The sequence below is a fragment of the Gymnoscopelus braueri genome, assembly GCF_963280865.1.
Source record: "Gymnoscopelus braueri genome assembly, chromosome: 10".
Lineage (NCBI taxonomy): Eukaryota > Metazoa > Chordata > Actinopteri > Myctophiformes > Myctophidae > Gymnoscopelus > Gymnoscopelus braueri.
Genome location: NC_137611.1, coordinates 18,055,180 through 18,074,024, shown reverse-complemented (window position 1 = coordinate 18,074,024; position 18,845 = coordinate 18,055,180). Strand labels below are relative to the sequence as shown.

The window sequence follows — 18,845 nt, the reverse complement described above, 5'->3', positions numbered from 1 at the left end:
TGTTGTTTTGTTATGGCTGACCTTGAGCTGATTACTGTGGCTCATGGCTTGGCTGCTGAGCTGGAAGCGGAGGGACTGGATCTCCTCCTGACTGCTCTCCTGCAGGGCCCTCGCCTCCTCCTGAGCCTTGTTCAGGTCCGCCTGCAGCTCATGAATGGCTGTCAACAGACCCTCCTGTTCGTGGCACTGCTTTTGGAGCTCCTGGTTCTCCTGACGAAGCTGCACCATGCTGGTGCTCAGTCTCTCTGCCTCCTGACCCGCTTCATCCTCAAGTTCCTGGAGCTTTGTCGAAAGGCCCTCCCAGCGCAGACGGGCCTCTTCGTTCTCCGCGGTCAGCATGCACAGGTGCACGCCGAGCTCGGCCGTCTCCGTGTTGGCTCTGTGGAGAGCCTCCCTGGACTCGCTGTTCTCCAGGCACACGGCTTCGTAGCGATGCTTCAGATCACAGAGCTCTTCCCTGGAGGCTGTCACCTCAGCGGCCAGGCTCACCCGAGCCTGGGCCTCGCAGTCACGGTCGCGACTAAGCCCGTCTTCTCGCTCTCGGGTCTGGAGGATCTCGTCCACGTGCCGGCGATTCAGCTCTTCCACCTGGGATTTCAGCTGCTCCGCCAAGAGACGGAGGTCATCCCTGGAGGCCTCCGACACCTCCTGGAGGGCCTGGGCCTTCATTCTCTCTTCCGCCCCGCCTAGCAGCTGAGCTCTGAGCTGCACCACCTCCTCCTGGAGCCGGCGTACCTCCCTGACGTTGAGCTCCAGGTGGGCCTCAGTAACTGCCAACCTGGTAGTGGCCTCTTTGGTGTCGTGACTATCATGAAGTTTCTGCATCTTTTCAGTGCTCTCTGCGGCTCCCTTTTCATTCTCCACCTCACTTGTTCTGCTCTCCTGCTCCTCTACCCTAGCCTGCAGATGCTCACATTTACTGGTCTGGTCTCTGAGCTCAGCCTCCATTCCCTGGAGCTTGTACTGGAGCTCAACGTGGCCTCTTTGGGATATGGTGAGGTTCTTGTCCAGCTCAGCGGCTTTGGCTGTGGCTGCATCGAGTTCCTCCTGAGTTGAGGACAGCTGCTTCTTTAAGGAGAGTTGTGCCTGTAGAAGGTCCCTGTTATCACACTCAATACTTTTAAGCTGAGCATCACAGGTTTCACTCTGGAGGGCGAGGGCTTTCTGGACCATCTCCTCCAAACGCAGGTTTTCTTCCAGAAGCTTCTTCTCTCTGTCTTCAATGCCCATATTGGCAGCATCTACCCTGCTCTTGAGGTGTTTCTCAGATGCTTTCAAGAAAGCTAGCTGGTCCATCATGGCTGCCCTGCTCTCAGCTAACTCCCTGGTCGTCTCCTCACTCCTCTTGACTGTCTGGAGTAATTTGCCATTTAGCTCCATGAGACTGGTGCATTGGGATTTGTAGTCTTCAAGGTTTTTTGTATGATTACAGGAAAGGACTTCATTCCCAGTGACACCTATACACAGACTCCGTTTCTCAACAGCTAGCTTCTCCATCTGCTCCTCTAGATGTTTGACTCTCTCAGAGCGGATTAATAGCTCTCTCTCACTGTTTTGTAGATGCTCTGTCAACTCATGGACCTGGCTCTCTAGCAATTCATTTTGGCTACCGCTGGTGAAACACCTTCGTTCTATGTCCTCCCTCTCTTCCCGCAGTCTTTTCCTCAGCTCCTCAGCCTGCCGTTCTCTGCTCTCCAGTGAACCTTGCAGATCTTGAAGCTGAGCTCTCAAATTCCCCGTCTCCTTCTCCTTCAAAGTAAGCGCCCCTTGGATTCTACCAACAGCACCCTGGAGCTCCTCCAGTCGCTTCAGCGCCCCCTCCCGCTCCTCCCGGGCCCTGGCTTTCACATCAGCCAATTGCTCTTCGCTCCTCCTCACCTCATCCTCCCGGAGTTTGAGCTCCTGGGAAAGACGCTCGGCATGCCTGACCCTATCCTCAGCTTCTCTTTTAGCCTCCAATCTCTCCTCCTCGCTCGCCTTCAGCTTATCCAAGAGTTCCTGGATCTTCCAGGCCGAGTCACAGTAGCTAGCTGTTTGCTGACCCTTTTCACTGAGTGCCCCGTCTAACTTGGAGAAGAGCTCCATGTTTTTGTTCTCCGCTGCGGTCAGTCGAGCTTGAAGCTCACAGTTTATCGCCTCCCTATTGGCTTGAAGATGATTTGCCCTCTCCTGGTGGCCAGCTTCAGTCTGGCCAGAGGCCTTTTGGGCAGCCAGAAGCTGCCCTTGAAGGACTTTGACCACGCCTTTCAGCTCTGCGGCCTCTTTGCCTAATTCCTGCACACGCACCAGAAGCTCTTGCTGCCTCTGCTCCGATTGGTCGAGCTCAATGCGAAGGTCTTCTGCAATGCTACAAGGGGAGGGTTCTCCGAGCTCCCCCAGGTCCCCCAGGAGACTGTGACCCAAGTCTGGAATAGGGAGGAACTCCTGAGCCTGGTCAAAACATGGAATAAAGCAATTCTAGTCATACTTCTAAATCATACACTTATACATACCATAAACTGATTTAGCACATCAAAACTGGTAGCTATAGCACAAATCCAGGAAGATAATATACCAATATTGTGTGTGTGTGTGTGTGTGTGTGTGTGTGTGTGTGTGTGTGTGTGTGTGTGTGTGTGTGTGTGTGTGTGGTGTGTGGTGTGTGGTGTGTGGTGTGTGTGTGTGTGTGTGTGTGTGTGTGTGTGTGTTACAGCTAACCAGGCTGTTGATGCTGGAGCAACGACTGGGAGGTCTCCAAAGGTGAGATGATGAGTTGGCTCCTAACGTTCTCCTGAGACGAAATTAAAAAAGAATATGGTTGTATACAAAGAAACATGATGCCGAGCAGTCAATAATACTGCTGAGTTTAGTAGATCATAATTTGCAATGTTACTTTGTGGAGTCCCAAGTTAAATGCCACATGATTCAATATGACTTCAACATAAAATTATAATATTACATTTCTGATGACCTTTGTTTATATAGGGTGCATCTCTTAACTCATTGAGTGCCACCGACGTGTTTCACGTGCTTTACCGCTATGGCGCAACGAGCCAATGACGTGTTTGACGTGTTTTTGAAGAAAAAAAATGGGGGGGGGAATGTTCAGAACCCAAGATATCATTATCTGAAGATTTGCAGCTCCATCCACTCCTTGTTTAACTTATAACTGAAAAAGGCTGTATCTCGCTTCCTAAGCACTTTTTTTTTACTTTGAAAAAATCTCTGGCACTGGGACAACATAGCCAGAAATAATTTTGAAATCTGGTAGGATCACACACTACAGAATAATTCTCTTTCAGATTATCTTAAACATCCACACACAACACGATTTTAAAATAATGGGACACACACCACACACTACAGGATTCTATTAAGATTCTCTGGGTTTCCAGAACGCAGCACCACACGTCATTTCATCTCACGTGATCACATGCGGAAGCAGCACAGCAGCAGTAGCTGACTAGCAGAACGAACAGAGCTGGTTTAATTTGCAGTGGTGACGAACAGTTGTGATAGACAAATTATTGACAGACCGTGTTCTTCCCAAAAATCTACAAGCCTCAGCTGTCCAACGCACCATCGTTGTTTTGGACCGGTCTCCGTGCCAACAGTCCACTCATTGACTTCACGTCTGTCTCCCTGTACACTGTCTTTCTCTCGGTCGCAAGCGACTCCCGCTGTGCCGTTCCACTCGGCCGGTAGCGATCCAGATCAATATCAAACATGTTTGAAAATTCTTGGGGCGGCCCCGAACGTCCTATGAGCAACTCGGGAGGCGAAAGGTTGGATCTTTGAACCACTCATACTAGAGGATAATTATGCTCGAGATTCGCACCCGATCTAGGCTGGGGTTGTTTCTGACCCAAAATCACCCCGATTGTCTTGCAATGTGAGCAAAGCTTTAAAGAGCCACTCCGCCCCAAAATTGTGTTTTTATTTGGTTAATGTCTTGATGCCCAAATTCTGGTGGATCATAATTCATAGGATATGGATGATTAAATGAGGGCAAAAATAGAGAAAAGGAAAGGGTACGGTACTTTAAAGCTTAATGATGTTTTTATGATGATTTAAACCACACCATATGGACATGTGGACTTTAAACTTGACCAAAAGAGGTCAACTAGGAAGAGGAACTATCATTGCTGGAGTTCTAAGAAAAGTGTGGATGACGGTATAAAAAGTTAAAGTGATGACGTGTACCCACCCTGCTCGCCAAAAAGACGAACTACTAAGAGTGGCAGCACTGCGAAATAATAATGGGGAAGTGAACCGTTTTGAGAGGTGCTAACATGAGGAATGAGGCCCTGCATGCGTGCGTGCGCGCACACGCACACACACACACACACACACACACACGCACACGCACACGCACACGCACACGCACACGCACACGCACACACACACAGTACGCACCAACACCAGTACTATAAACCCTTGTGTGCACAGTTGTGCTTTGAAAAAAATTAGCCACTTAAGTTGTGAATCGCAGGGCTGTCAGATAATTAAGTGTTAGTTGAGGCTGTGAAAACACCCCAACGTTGCCGCCATTACGAATTCTGATTAGTTCCAACGACGCCTCACTCAACTTACATGTTTACCTCAATTACAGTACTTTATATCTCGTTCAATTCATCTTAAAACCCGTGGTGAAAGAACTATTATCTTTTACTGTCTCTATTGAGCACCTCTTCAATCACCCACTCACTTCCCCGCCTCCGTTTTTTCAGAATAATTAAAGCACATTAGTGTCTTTCTTCTGCACTAGCTTCTGAAATCTCCGCCTGCCGACTGCACACATACAAAGAGACAACTGGTGGAGGCTGGTTACCTTGCAAAGGTCGGCCAATCTGCATCAAGGTCATGACCCCTCGCCGCCACGTCAAATTGGATCTGGTTGAGCTCATAGAGATGGTTGATGATGTCAGCGGTGAGATGGGACTTGAGGAAGGGGCTACGAGCGTAGTACCAATCACTGTGGGGAGAGAGAGTACAGCCGTCACGGTCATGACATTTTATTTGACAATTAATTGGCATACAAATAATTGCGTTTAACGATTTCATTGATATTACATTTCCGTTTTTCTTTTTTTTTTAGGCTTTGTAAACAAATAAATCGAATCAAAATCTAATCAAAATAATGTGCAATTGCTAATTAATGTATATACTTGTCGTCACATCGTGAAGCTTGTAGATCTGCGAGATAATCGCCAAAATAATTGCGATTACGTCAAATAATTGTGATTAGGCAATTATGTAATAGTTGTGACAGGTCTAGTTCCAAACACGACAATAAAACAAAACTTTGCAAAAACTCTGGGTACACACACACAGAGAAGGAGAAGGTGAGAAATCTATGTTGTGTGGTCTTTGGTTAAACAAAAACAGTAGTCTAACTGAAGACCAAAGTTAAGTTAAGACTTGGTTCTTAAGGTCACCTCAACAGTAGGTGGTGAGTTATGGGAGAGTGTTACCTCATTTACTTCAATTAAAATAAACATTTTGGCAATGTTGTTTTTGCAGAGCAATTTCAGAGTAAGTGGCATGAACTCTCACCAACCAACTAACAGTGTAACAGAAGTAAGTAGAGTGCCAACAAAACAATTAAGAGCTACAAACTAAATAGGATACCAGGTAAACATCAAACCTAGCATCTGTCTAAACATTAACATACTATCTAAATTCTAAATAACATACTTAGTATCTGTGGAGAAGCAAAAAGCCTACATCGATCTAAATAACATACATAGCATCTGTGAACAACCAGGCCAGTCAACATAAACACCTTGATGACATAACTAGCATCTAAATAGCCATGCTAGTTATGTAATAAGCACGTGGAGATTTCAGAAGCTAGTGCCGAAGAAAGACACTAATATGCTTGAATTATTCTAAAACATGTGAGTTTATGTTTGTCTGAAAGTTTGTATTTATTTATTAGTATTATTATGGACAATATGTGGTCTATATGTGTGTGTTATGTATAGGTGTATTATTATTATTATTTATTGTTTCTGTCTTGGCTTTCCCTATGGCCTCTTATGTGCATATGCTGATTATTTCTGTTTTCCTTTAAAAAAAACAAAAGTGTATACATAAATAGCCAACAAAATGCGTAATGATACAAAGAAATCTGAGGAGATTACTTTTTAGTCTGTGGCGGAAGGAGTGAGGAGTGACTCCTCCTTGAGCCATCCTGACTTGAGTGACTTCATCCCAATTCCCTCAGCTTGTCCATGAATTGACATCACCCATTTATAACATTTCTCCTCCTAAAAATCTTAACCCTAATTTATACTGCGTGAGCCAAACTGTGGCTCATAGTTCCAAAATGTTCTAGTACAGAGCTACAGTGTGCTGTATGAGCCATGGTTTAGCTCACAGAGTACAAATGAGGCTTTACACTACTGGAACCTTGTACAGTAGTTGTCCCCCATAACTAAATCTGTGTATGCGGTACGTGTTTGTATTTGTGCTTCCAGGAGAGCATTATGTCCTCTCACCTTGTGACCTTCTGGTTAATAAGACACTGTTGTAACGTGTCAGCCAGGCGCTGGTGAACCAAGGAGTAACGGATGAAGGCCCTTCCTTTTCCCAGAGACGTCTTAAGCTGAAGACACACACAAACAAACACACACACACAGATGCGACATGAATTAACCTCTGGTTCCAATGTTAACAAGACCCATGTGACACCATGACTTAGCAGTTGTAAGGAACGTGAAGCACTTAGGAACTCAATAGTACACTGTAGTAATATAATCCCTATCCCTACATGTGAATGATAATACATAATGATTATGATAATGATTCTTTTAGACACTTTATCTATAATCCAACTAAAACAATGTAACCGTAATGCCTTGTGTCCTCCTTGTGTTTCTCCCAGCTGAAGATGCAATGAGCTTTTCTAAAACGCTCATCTGAGACCGCTTGAGGGCAGAGCAATTTTTCAGGGGACCGTACCTATGTTCCCCAGGTTCTATGTTCCCCAGGTTCTATGTTCCCCTGCCCCCCCCCAAAAAAGGTTCTATGTTCCCCGGGTTCTATGTTCCCCGCTCAACCAAAAAAGGGTTCTATGTTCCCCACTCATCCAAAAAAAGGTTCTATGTTCCCCACTCAACCAAAAAAGGTTCTAAAAAAGGTTCTATGTTCCCCACTCAACCAAAAAAAGGTTCTATGTTCCCCGCTCACCCAAAAATGCAGGAAATGGTGAGACATTTAAAAAGGTTTAAATACATGTATTTATACCCATTAGTTATTTGTAATTTTTCAGTTTTTAAAGTGTCAAAATATCATGTTTTGAAAACTTCTTTGACATGACTCAAAATCTATTTAGGGGTGTCACGATACAGTAATTTCACGGTACATATGATACGATACACGATATTGGGCTCACGATATCGATACGATATTATTATCATTTTTACTATCATCAACATTGGCCATCATCTTCAGTTTCAAAGTGCTTAATTTATAAAGCATATAAAAAAAGTTACAAAGTTTTTTACACACAAAAATAAATACAACTAGAAAAAGTGCTCCTCGGAGCACAGGTCTACGCCAGGTCAGGTACGTTATTGTGGCCTCCTGGTGGCGGTATAATAGGCCAATGTGAAAAGGGTGCCATTTCTTCCTAGGCCTTTCACGGCAATCGGACACTGCATTTATGATTTGTGGCATTTTGTTCCAAAAATGTGTTTTGCAAAATTAGACCTGCTGGTGGCGCTATAACAGGCCAATGTGAAATGGGTGGCATTTCTTCCTCGGCCTAGTGGGAATGTGCGTGTGAAATTTCACGGAAATTGCAAGCTGCGTTCATGATTCAAGGCATTTTGTTCAAAACGGACCAATCCTGCAAACTTTGGAAGCCAACCTTAGCCAATCAGGATGGAATATGGGAAAACGGACAGATCCGGGTTGATCACATGACTATAGAGATACTGTGTAACGATTTGCATGACGTTTGGATAAAATCTGTAGGAGTAATGTCAAAAAATGGGTTTTGCACAAATCGGCCTCCTGGTGGCGCTATAACAGGCCCATGTAAAAAATTTGGGGCAGAGGTTCTGAATTGGTATCGAGGGAGTGTGTGTTCACAGTTTCGCAGCGAGCGGGCCAATGGTGCCGGAGATTAGCTGGTAACACAAGGACAGGACACACACACGGACGGACGGACAGACGGACAGGGGGTAAAACATACTCTCTCGCCATGCCTTTCGGCCTGGTGGAGACAATTATGCAAGCTTAAAGGACAACCCATTTTCACCCATTTTCAACATATCTTCATATAATTGCTCCTCACCAATGCTTATTATCATATGGTACAATTTTTGTCTACTCAGTCTGTTTCAGAGGAGGGCTGTGGACAGTTCAGAAAACCACCTACCAGTGACATCATCAATAGGGAATCCATGCTAATAGAAACTACAGGCTTTCTATTCATGGAAAGTTAGCATGCTATAATGAAAGGCATGTTCTCATGTTAATAAAAAAATATATATATGTTTAAACAAAATCTTGTTAAAAAAAAAAACCTGACGATGATGTCACTGGTAGGTGGTTTTCTGAAGTGTCCACAGCCGTCCTATATGTAACACAGACCAAGTACATTTTTTTATACTCTTTTATCATGACCATTAGTGCAAACCAATTATATGAAGATAGGTTGAAAATTGGTGATGGCCCGGACGGCTGGCGTGGCGGTCCGGGCACAGCGTGTCGCGGGTTCGACTCCCGATCCCGACGGACTTTGCTGCGTGTCACTTCCATCTCTCTCTCCCCATTTCCTCTCAGACTACTGTATACTATCTAATAAAAGGCAGATAAAGCCAAAAACAATTGTATTAAAAAAAAATCTTAATGTAACAAATTATTACATTATTATATTATGCAAAAACCCGTTATTGCGCTATCGCTCATGATTTCATTACATTATGAGCTTTTATGACATTTAGTTTATTATATTATGAACTGTTATTACGCCGTTATTACATTATGAGTTGCTACAAGGTGCTCTATATCACCAAGATGGCCGCCAGGGGAAAGGGGCGGGCAAGTTTGTGATAGTAATTTCTCCCCATTATGTTCAGTTGTGTGTGTTCAGAGATGTTATTAATAATTGGATTTTTGCATTTTTGGGTGAGCGGGGAACATAGAACCTTTTTTTTGTTAATGGGGAACATAGAACCTTTTTTGGGGTAAACGGGGAACATAGAACCCAGGGAACATAGAACCTTTTTTGGTAAGTGGGGAACATAGAACCTTTTTTGCGGGGAACATAGAACCTGGGGAACATAGGTACGGTCCCATTTTTCAGTGATAACGGTGTTGAGCACAGTGTTCTACGTAAAGTTGAATATTTTTCAACTGCAACCAAATAAAAATGCCAAATGTGCAGGCTCAGCGCAGAATGGGTGCTCAGCTCCTCGGCGTAAACACGTGGCGCTTCCATTGAAAACAATTCAAAACATACGCTGTGCTCAGGACAAGGTGGACACAGGCTCTCTAACTTCTGCTCCCTGATTGTGACAATAACAGAACATGAACACAACAGGTAGTGTACACAAACAGTGGCTGGCGCTGACCTTTACGAATAGCAATAGAGGATGTACATGATTCTTGTGAAACTGCTAAGACAGAACCCAGAACATCCCAGTTCATTTAAGTTGAAAGGACAATTATTGACGAGAGACTTTGCAGAGTGTCTGCCTGTGAGCCAAAGCTGCCCAATAACAGATGGACGGATTTAACCCATTAAGACATGAGGTCGATTCTACGAATGTCTTCTAAATCCTAACCGTTTTCTGAAAAACGTATGTTGCTATATCAGTGGTGCTCAAACTTTTTCATGTCAAGGACCCCCAAAATGATATGTATTTGGCCGCCGACCCCCATCTCAAAATATCTTGTTTCAGGGACCTACAGAAGCAAAGATTTTAGTAAAAAATGTTAGCTTTAAAAGAATATTTATTATCAAAGATTGGCACAGATTTCCGCCATATTTAAAAAATAGCAGATCTACAAGTTCGTAGCTATGAGCTTGTATATCTGCTATTTTTGAATGACCAACCAATATTTTATATATATATATATACGTAGCTAAAATATTCCCCGGTTTTAATGGGTTAAGTAAGAATCAAAGATATAGCATAAGGACACCAGCTGGGGCCTTGTGCATATAATATCTATAACTGGCCTAAAAGAAACAGTGTAAAAAATATGGTATTTAAATTCAACACCAGCTTGTGGCAGCAGCTCTTGAGACGCACACCGCCTGAGACGCAATGCTCACAACAACTAGTAACTCACAGTTAGTCATCATTATTGGGTCCAATACAATTACACTTGGAAAAAGCTATATTTGAAAAATTATCTAATATATATCAATAACCTGTGAAATATTTAGTGGAGTTATTCTAACTAAACACCAATGGCATGAATGGATCCAATTAATCGTAAAACAAAATATGGGAATAAGTCGTTGTATTGCCAATTGACTGAACTGTTAGTGTGTTACTACCAGTAACACACTACCAGTTTGCTTTAAAGTTAGTTGACTAACTTTAAAGCAAAGTTAGTCAACTTTGCTTTAATATGTATGATTGTACTGTATTGTTTTCTGTTCTCCTGTATTGATGACTCAGTGTTGATTGTTCCAGCTGCCCATTGACTACAAAATGTAAATAAACAGACGCCAAGTCTGGTGACATTTTAAATTGTGCATTGTCCCTGTAAAACTAAACATTAAAAGAAATAAAAACTGTCAAATAGTTTATTCTATAGACTCAAATCATTAGAAAGTCCTTGAGAGAAGCCCCCTAAAAAAATATTTCCTACAAAACACGAAAAGATACAGTAGTAAAACATTTCATTCAGTGCTTTTTGGGGGTTGTCAATACCATTGTGCAACTACAGTAGCATGAAATCAAACCAAAAAAAACTAAGAAGCTAAGGCATCAATCAGAATAAACAGTCAATACTAGGATTGTACAATAACTATTAATATACTGAACTAAGACTATGTATGACACAGGTAAGGCCACACTCTGAGCTCACCAATATGGCGTCCCAGGAGAGATGGTCCGTAAGAAACAGGAACTATGCAAGTGAATTACCGTCACTGAGCCTTACCCGACAAGACCTGAGGATTAGTTACACAGTGTGTGTGTGTGTGTGTGTGTGTGTGTGTGTGTGTGTGTGTGTGTGTGTGTGTGTGTGTGTGTGTGTGTGTGTGTGTGTGTGTGTGTTTGGGGGGGACGGGGGATTACCTCAGGGATGGACTTGACAAAGCGGATGCCATCATTAGCTCCTTTGATCTTAGCCAGGCAGTCACAGAAGTAATCCCAGTAGTCCTTCCTCTGGCCCAGAAAGGTTGTCTTCTCTTTCTGGTCAAACTGGAAGGAAGGACAGACATAAACATAAACATTACCCACTAATACCCAGCAATATCCTCAGTGTCATGGATTTTCTCCTGGACAGCTAGTTTTTGAGCTATTTGTAGCCAGACCAGGTTTGGAAATTTTGGGGGGGAAAAAATTATACGAAAGTGAAGATTTTCAGGTTAACCGATTCTAAAAATGTCTTCTAAATCCTAACAGTTTTCTGAAAAACTTATGTTGCTATATTAGTGATGCTAAGGCTGAACGGTTAATCGTTTTGAAACCGAAATTGTGATTTGAAACCACACGATTAGCAAATCACAAAGGCTGCAATTTTACAGATTTATTATGATATGTTATAAGCATAATATGCAACGGGAGCAAGTCTGACCCAGTGTTTACAACACTGCAGCAAATCGCCATTTAAAAAAAAAATATATGTATTTGGCCACGGACCCCCATCTTAAACTATTTTGTTCCAGGGACCCCAAGAAGCAAGGTTCAAGGTTCAAGGTTGTACTTTATTGTTACATCTTGTGCACAGGTACATAAGACTTATTTTGGTTTGGCTTTGAAGCAAAGATTTTAGTTAAAAATGTTCGCTTCAAAAAGTATATATTCAAAGTTTTGCAAAATGTTATTTTTCAAAAATAGCAGATCTACAAGCTCATAGCGTGGCACGAAGTGACTATGAGCTTGTATATCTGCTATTTTTAAATAGCCTTAAAGCTACAATTAGTACGTCTCTGTCCCGACGGAGAGAAGTAATAGGGACAATGTCCAAACTACAAAAAAGATACCGGTGCATATAGTGTCAAATCCAGTGCACTGTCAGATTCAAATACTTTTAAATAACACTGTCAACCTGTCAGTGTCCTACCTGACACCAGTGTCAAAATGTCTCAATGCAAGAGAAAGGGACCACCTCTGACCATTGCAGATTGCATTAACCTGCTCTATCATATGGATTGGGTAAAATTGTATTCATTACAATAATCCTCTATTGTAGCTGCAAGGCAAGGCATGTTTACTTGTATAGCATATTTCAATAACAAGTTATTTACATAAAACATTAAGCATTAAGACATTAAGACACTGAGGGCCCTATTTTGCGTGGAGTCTTATGCCTTATGATAAGGCATAAGACGCCACGCAAAATAGGGCCCAAAGTGTTAAGAGAGTGCAAAAGAAACACATTATAAAAGGACATTTAATTAAAATAAAAAAGAAAGTTCAAATAAACAGAAATTGCAATTATAGAAGAAATGATTGGAAAAAAACATAAAGGACTTTAGCTTTGATTTGGAAGAACTGAGATTTGTAGTAGACATGCAGCTTTCTGGGAGTTTGTTCCAGATACTGTACGTGGTGCACAAAAACTAAACGCTGCTCCTCCATGTTTAGTTCTGACTCTGGGTTCAGAGAGCAGACTTGTCCCAGACGACCTGAGGAGTCTGGATGGTGCGTGATTGCCTTGTTTATATGTTTATGCCCCGCCTAAGGACCACAGACTGAGGCAGGTGCCTGAGATCTGGATCATGTTGAGGTTAAAAGGTCTATGAGGGTGCATGGTGCTGCTACACCCATTCATACCTTGAAAAGTGGTGTGTAAAATTGTATCATCATACAGTAAACCCAGAAATTAACATGCTGAAATTGAGGTATAGTATGAGCTCTTTGACACTTTGTTTAAGCATTTGTTTTAGCTGCCAGAAGGCCAGGTTACTACACTATACTTTGTACCTCTCTACAGGTTCCAATTAGCCAGGCAACCTAAATCAAGGAATAGATATTGGATATGAGTTGCATGACTGTCTATTATTTATTTTCCCAACACGTACCCACAATACATACATCTTCTAGAACAGTGGTGGGCAACCTTTTCAGGCACAAGCTCTACTTAGCTGTTTTCCCAGACTGATCTACCAGACACAGTGAAAATGACAATTTTGTCTTATAGAGTACAGAAGTCCTGACGTCACTCGTTCATCCCCTGGTTCGTAAAGAAATTTCTCTATGGAGAATAACATTGTGTCATCATAGAATTGTCTCATATAAGAATTGGGGTCCAAAAATAAACAAACTGTCTCTGCGAAATTGTTAGGGAGGAGGCTCTGTATCGTTTATGATAGTCAGTCACTCATATTTGATACAGTCTGTTATTGGCGAAAATTTTACTAATTCGGCGGAAGTAACATTAGCGTTTTCTCACCGTCAGTTGATGCTTCATATCCATAAGAGTAAAATCGCCGGGGTCATTTGTTTATTTTTGGAACACAGTTCTTATTTGACGCGATATTAAACACGTCTATGGGAATTCAGAACGGGGGGGGGACCGCGACCCAGGTAGGATGTGTAAATTACGTCAGACTTCGGTGCTCTATAATAGGCTGCAAATTAGAATAGTGCAAACATAGATTAAGTCAACAATTAATTAATAAAATAAATAAATACAAAATAACAAGTCATTAATTTAACTTAAAAAACAAAATATGAGAATAGGGTAATAGTCTGAATAATGAAAGCAAGATATATTTAGCTGGGGGGGGAGTGTTATGCACATCATCAACCAATGATGCACAAACTATTTATGGGACTTTTAAAATACTGATGACAGCACTGGACCCAGTTTCATTGTGTATCGTGGTTGAGATTTCAGTTCCTTCTTTATTTTTCTCATTTCCTTGTACCATTCCAAGTTCCCTTTCGTCACCCCACCGTTGTTACTAATAAAGAGACATACATTTTCCATTTGACATGACAAAAAAAAGAACGTTCCCATTCTGCATGTCTCATGGTGTCCCGAACTCCAGCTTGTGGTTGCCCCAGAGCCTTTTGCCTTGGTCCTGGTGTGTTTTTTGTTGCAGGCCCTTAGCTGGCTGGAGCTAAGGTGCAATGGAGCTAACTGCAAACATCTGCCCACCCAGATATCAATGTGTCGTTTGTTCTACAGCCATCACCAAGTTCAGATTACTTCTGTTGTATTGCCTTCTATTGTTTTACACTGACAACATGCACTACACATTAGTCACTGCATGCATGCACTTTCATGAACCCATGATCCTGACTTTCCTCATTGTATTTGACTTTGTGATTTACTTAAACTAGTCCATACCCGGGGATGTGAGCACTCAAAGTATTTGCAGACTTTGGGTTCTATGCGCTGTGTACACAGTATATCAGGGATTGAAATTAACTTTTTTTACTTGGTAGCACTGGTGCTCCCATTTAAAACATGTAGGAGCACCAGAAGAAATTTAAAAAATCTGTTTGTTACTGTTCAAGTTTGGCGTGCATCTCCCTCCTTTGCTGCATCCTGCAAGTCGATCCTAACGGCCTAGTACTAAACAGGTGACACGCCTGGACCACTGATATGCGGCCAGGGCCATTCCTGTGTTAATCTGCGCCGCCCTGATATGATTAATTGGGGTTCAGGGCCAAACCAGCAAACCTGAACGTCCAGGTGGACGGCGGACAATATGAATGGATGTCTTTGTCTTGGGTTTCACATTGCTCCACAACTAACCAAAAAGCCCATTGGGATCTACCAGTCAATCTTAAAGACATTTGTCCATCCCTGTTCTAGAGACTCCCTGAATTATCGTTTATCATCGACGTTTATCGCAATAAAAAAAGGCTCACAATAATCATATCACAGAGAATTCAAATTATCTGTCAATATCCTCTGTCATACACTAGGATCAATTTGCTTTTGCCAAGTTGTATAACCGGTCTAGAGAGAAACAACAGACATTGGAAACGCTCGTGTCTGTCCATGTATGTACGTGTGAAAATGACTGGATACAGTTCTTTAGTAGACGGGCTCTACTCCAGCTGCCACTGTTTGCATTCAAAACAGAAACCAGACTTCCATGCCGATGCAACGTTATGGTTTAAAAAGCATGTACAAAAATCTTGTCTTATATGAGGCAATATAAACTTATTTAATAATCGTGACATGAAATTTACATATCGTCCCATCTCTAACGCAAATGGCTATTTTGGAGCTCAGTTACACTGCATATCATACCTGTAGAAGGTACTCTAGTTTGTAGGAAAACTTGTGCAGGTTGGCGCTGTCATCTGATATGGGCTCGCCGCACTCTCTGTGTTCTCTACCCAACTCTGACACAGCATCTAAACAGAATAACAACAAGATGGATCAGATGCATTATACATCAATATTAGACATGCAATGTATATACATAAACATACGTGTACACTTGCATAGAGAAACACAGGCCTTCTGTGTGAAATTAGATTCATGGATTCATGCTACTTTCCAGACATACTATAAAAGGAACATAAATCAAAGTAATGGCCTACACAGTAAAATCCCAGTATTCATATAACTTTTAAGAGTGTACAAAAATGGATCAAATCTGTACACTCTTCAGAGTTATATTAACATTGCGATTTTACTGTGTAGACTGTATGCATGAATACTGTGTACTGAATATATCTCCATTACCACGCAGGTCTCTGATTATCCTCTGCAGTTGATTCTCTCCAACAGATACGGAGGCCATTGAGGGGAAAGGGGTAGTGGGATCTGGGGTCCCAAAATCCTGCATATAAGAGTCAAAATAACATTATAGCAAATTATTTAAATGATTTATACATAAATCATGTATTATGTTACTTACTAAATCCTCTGGACTGGACCTGAGTTGTCTCTGTACTTGGGCTTTTTTCAGTCTACTCTACACCAAATCTCTTTGCCAAAAATTGATCAAGACTATTATAGATGTATTTTATGGATTTTGATTGGATCTTCTGTATGATAGATTGATCCAAGACTACTGTAGCTATAGAGGACTAAGACGTCTAATCCTAGAGATTGTTTTATGTAATAGATGATTCATGTTCGTTTCAGCAGCACACTGTGTCTCTGTGCGTGTCTTCTAACAGTAATTAGTGCAGAAAGAAAGACAGTTGCCATTAATGTCACCCTGTACGCAGAAAAGCTACAAATATGTTGAAAACATGACAGATGACACTGAATGAGCCAGATGGCCAGTGTCAACAAACTACCAACCAGACCCATTCGATTGCTCATTGCTCAACTGCTAGCTAGACGCAGTGGTTCGACCACCAGTGGTCCTTGAGGGGGTTCCAGGTGGTCCCCAGCTAAATAATGGAGAGTTGGTAACCAAATGGACCAAATGTATAGATATTTAACTCTTGAGAGTGTAAAATAAAACCAAATGGACCCTTACGTGAAACGAAATGAAAATTCAGGCTGAGTGTCAGGCTATGTCATCTCTCCTATTGGTACCACATCAATACAGCATGGAATTGTGGACAAAATCTTATCCAACGATAACAAAATATTCTAAGTCTATGGGTCTGATCGAGAGGCTATAAATGTCATCAAACGGTGGTACGTGGCTCAAATGCCCAATAAATAATGGACCTTGGTATGAAAAGGGTTGAAAACCACTGTAAGATGATTCATGTTCGTTTCAGCAGCACACCCATGCACTGTCTCTGTAGTGCGTGTCTTCTAACAGTTGGTGCAGAAAGAAAGACAGTTGTTGCCATTAATGTCACCCTGAACGCAGAAAAGGTACAAATATGTTGATGAAAACATGATAGATGACACTGAATGAGCCAGATGGCCAGTGTCAACAAACTACCAACCAGACCCATTCGATTGCTCAACTGCTAGAGGATGGATTTGCCACTGACGTCAACACTAGTTATTTACACTACACTATCTGCCACCAATCAACAATAAACGTGGACCCATTTTTACTGTTAATCGATGTCTATTAATAATAAGCATCTCTGCATATAGAAAAACAACTTGAAAACATTGACGTGTGCGACAGACAGCCTGCCTGCGAGGACATGCACCTGTTCGCAAGGCTTATACATTTTCAAAGCTTTGGCTTCGTTTTAAGACCGTTCCTGACATAAAACCTGGTATTTTCGTATCTTTAACGGTCCATATCCAGACTGGAGACAAGAAACAACAACAACAACACTCAGACATTGACGTACTTGTGGTGCAAAATGTTCCCGACAGACAGTCCAGTTTGTATGGTTTGTATTACAGCAGGAGGAAACAAACTTGCTACTTTGGGGGCGGGCTCTACACGTGACTGACACGCCAAATGGTTTATGGCGACAACCTAGCTCTGGTCCATAGCGTTAGAAGGAGTTCTCCTTAACGCTGTGTTACTTTCGAACCGGTGTCCGAACGCCCGCGTTGGCGCAGGCTGCGCAGCCTCTCAACTGTTGTAAAACTAAAAAATACGCTTTCACTACTCACCAAAACAAAGACGGGTTTAAGATGTTGAAAATCTATTGTCCTTAGTGGGGACACTCGGATCCCCCCACCTAACGTCTAAAATACACTTTTCTTCCAGAAAAGAAAATAATTCACCGGAAGGAAAACATGTTTTAGTTACTCCACTGCGCCCCCTACAGATCTGGTCAATGGAATTTTTCTATTGACAACATTTTGTCCTTCCGGTGAAAATATTGTCTTTTCTGGCCAAAAAGTGTATTTTAGACGTGAGGTGGGGGGCTCAGAGTAATCCCACTTAGGAAATGAGGCTTTCCACATCTTAAGACAGTCTTTGTTTTGGTGAGTAGCGAAAGTGTATTTTTCATTTTTACTATAGACGAGAGGCTGCGGCCGCTGCGCTATCGGGGGTTTGCGGGCAACGGCATGAAAGTAACATAGCGTTAAGGAGAACTCCTTCTAACGCTATGGACCAGAGCTAACGCTATGGACCAGAGCTAGCGACAACCTATGGCGACAACCGGCTGAGATCCAAAGCCCTATAGTTTGGTTGAGGAGCACTAGGTAAATACATGAGTTCATAGCGGTTCATCATAGCCATGTGGTGTAAAAATAACAACAAGTAACAACTAACTCATAACCTTTTTAAGAATTGCAGTTATATTATAATACTATATTAAAACATGTTGATAGCTAATGGTGATAGATGTTAGATAATAGATACTATGTTAATCATATCAAATGCATTATTATTATTTTATTATTATTAGTAGTAGTAGTAGTAGTTATTATTATTATTATTATTATTATTATTATTATTATAATTATCAACAAGCCAGTTATACAATAATGCTTAATTGTTTCATCTGAATCTGACTTTTTGGAAGCATTTGTAGCATCCACCCTTTAGTGTGCTCAAGGTTTCTTTGTTAGCCTACATCTTGTGTACAACTTGTACATTACATGTACACTCTGTGTGTGTGTGTGTGTGTGTGTGTGTGTGTGTGTGTGTGTGTGTGTGTGTGTGTGTGTGTGTGTGTGTGTGTGTGTGTGTGTGTGTGTGTGTGTGTGTGTGTGTGGGGCTGGGTGCCGTGGTTCGTGGGGGCTCGTGGCTCTACCCTGGGTGGCTCTACCCTGGGTCGGGTGTCCGTTTCCCCTTGCTCCACCCTGCTCTGGTTTTATTATGTTCTTCTCAAACTGTGATTATGTTCTACTACAATTATGTTTGTTTA

At 42.0% G+C, this 18,845-nt stretch overlaps 1 protein-coding gene across 1 annotated transcript in view; it reads right to left on the bottom strand.

Moving 5' to 3' along the window:
* fyco1b (FYVE and coiled-coil domain autophagy adaptor 1b) overlaps positions 1-17,419 on the bottom strand; it is a 30,344-nt gene extending 12,925 nt beyond the window's left edge. Inside the window, exons 1-8 of the mRNA XM_080440125.1 lie at positions 17,367-17,419; positions 15,832-15,928; positions 15,391-15,497; positions 11,250-11,375; positions 6,483-6,589; positions 4,811-4,954; positions 2,698-2,770; positions 22-2,430 (exon numbers count right to left, since the gene is read on the bottom strand). Of these exons, the coding sequence (XP_080296251.1) occupies positions 22-2,430; positions 2,698-2,770; positions 4,811-4,954; positions 6,483-6,589; positions 11,250-11,375; positions 15,391-15,497; positions 15,832-15,889 (3,024 nt within the window). The 5' untranslated portion in view covers positions 15,890-15,928; positions 17,367-17,419. The remainder of the gene's footprint in view (positions 1-21; positions 2,431-2,697; positions 2,771-4,810; positions 4,955-6,482; positions 6,590-11,249; positions 11,376-15,390; positions 15,498-15,831; positions 15,929-17,366) is intronic.
* Positions 17,420-18,845: the final 1,426 nt, after the last annotated feature.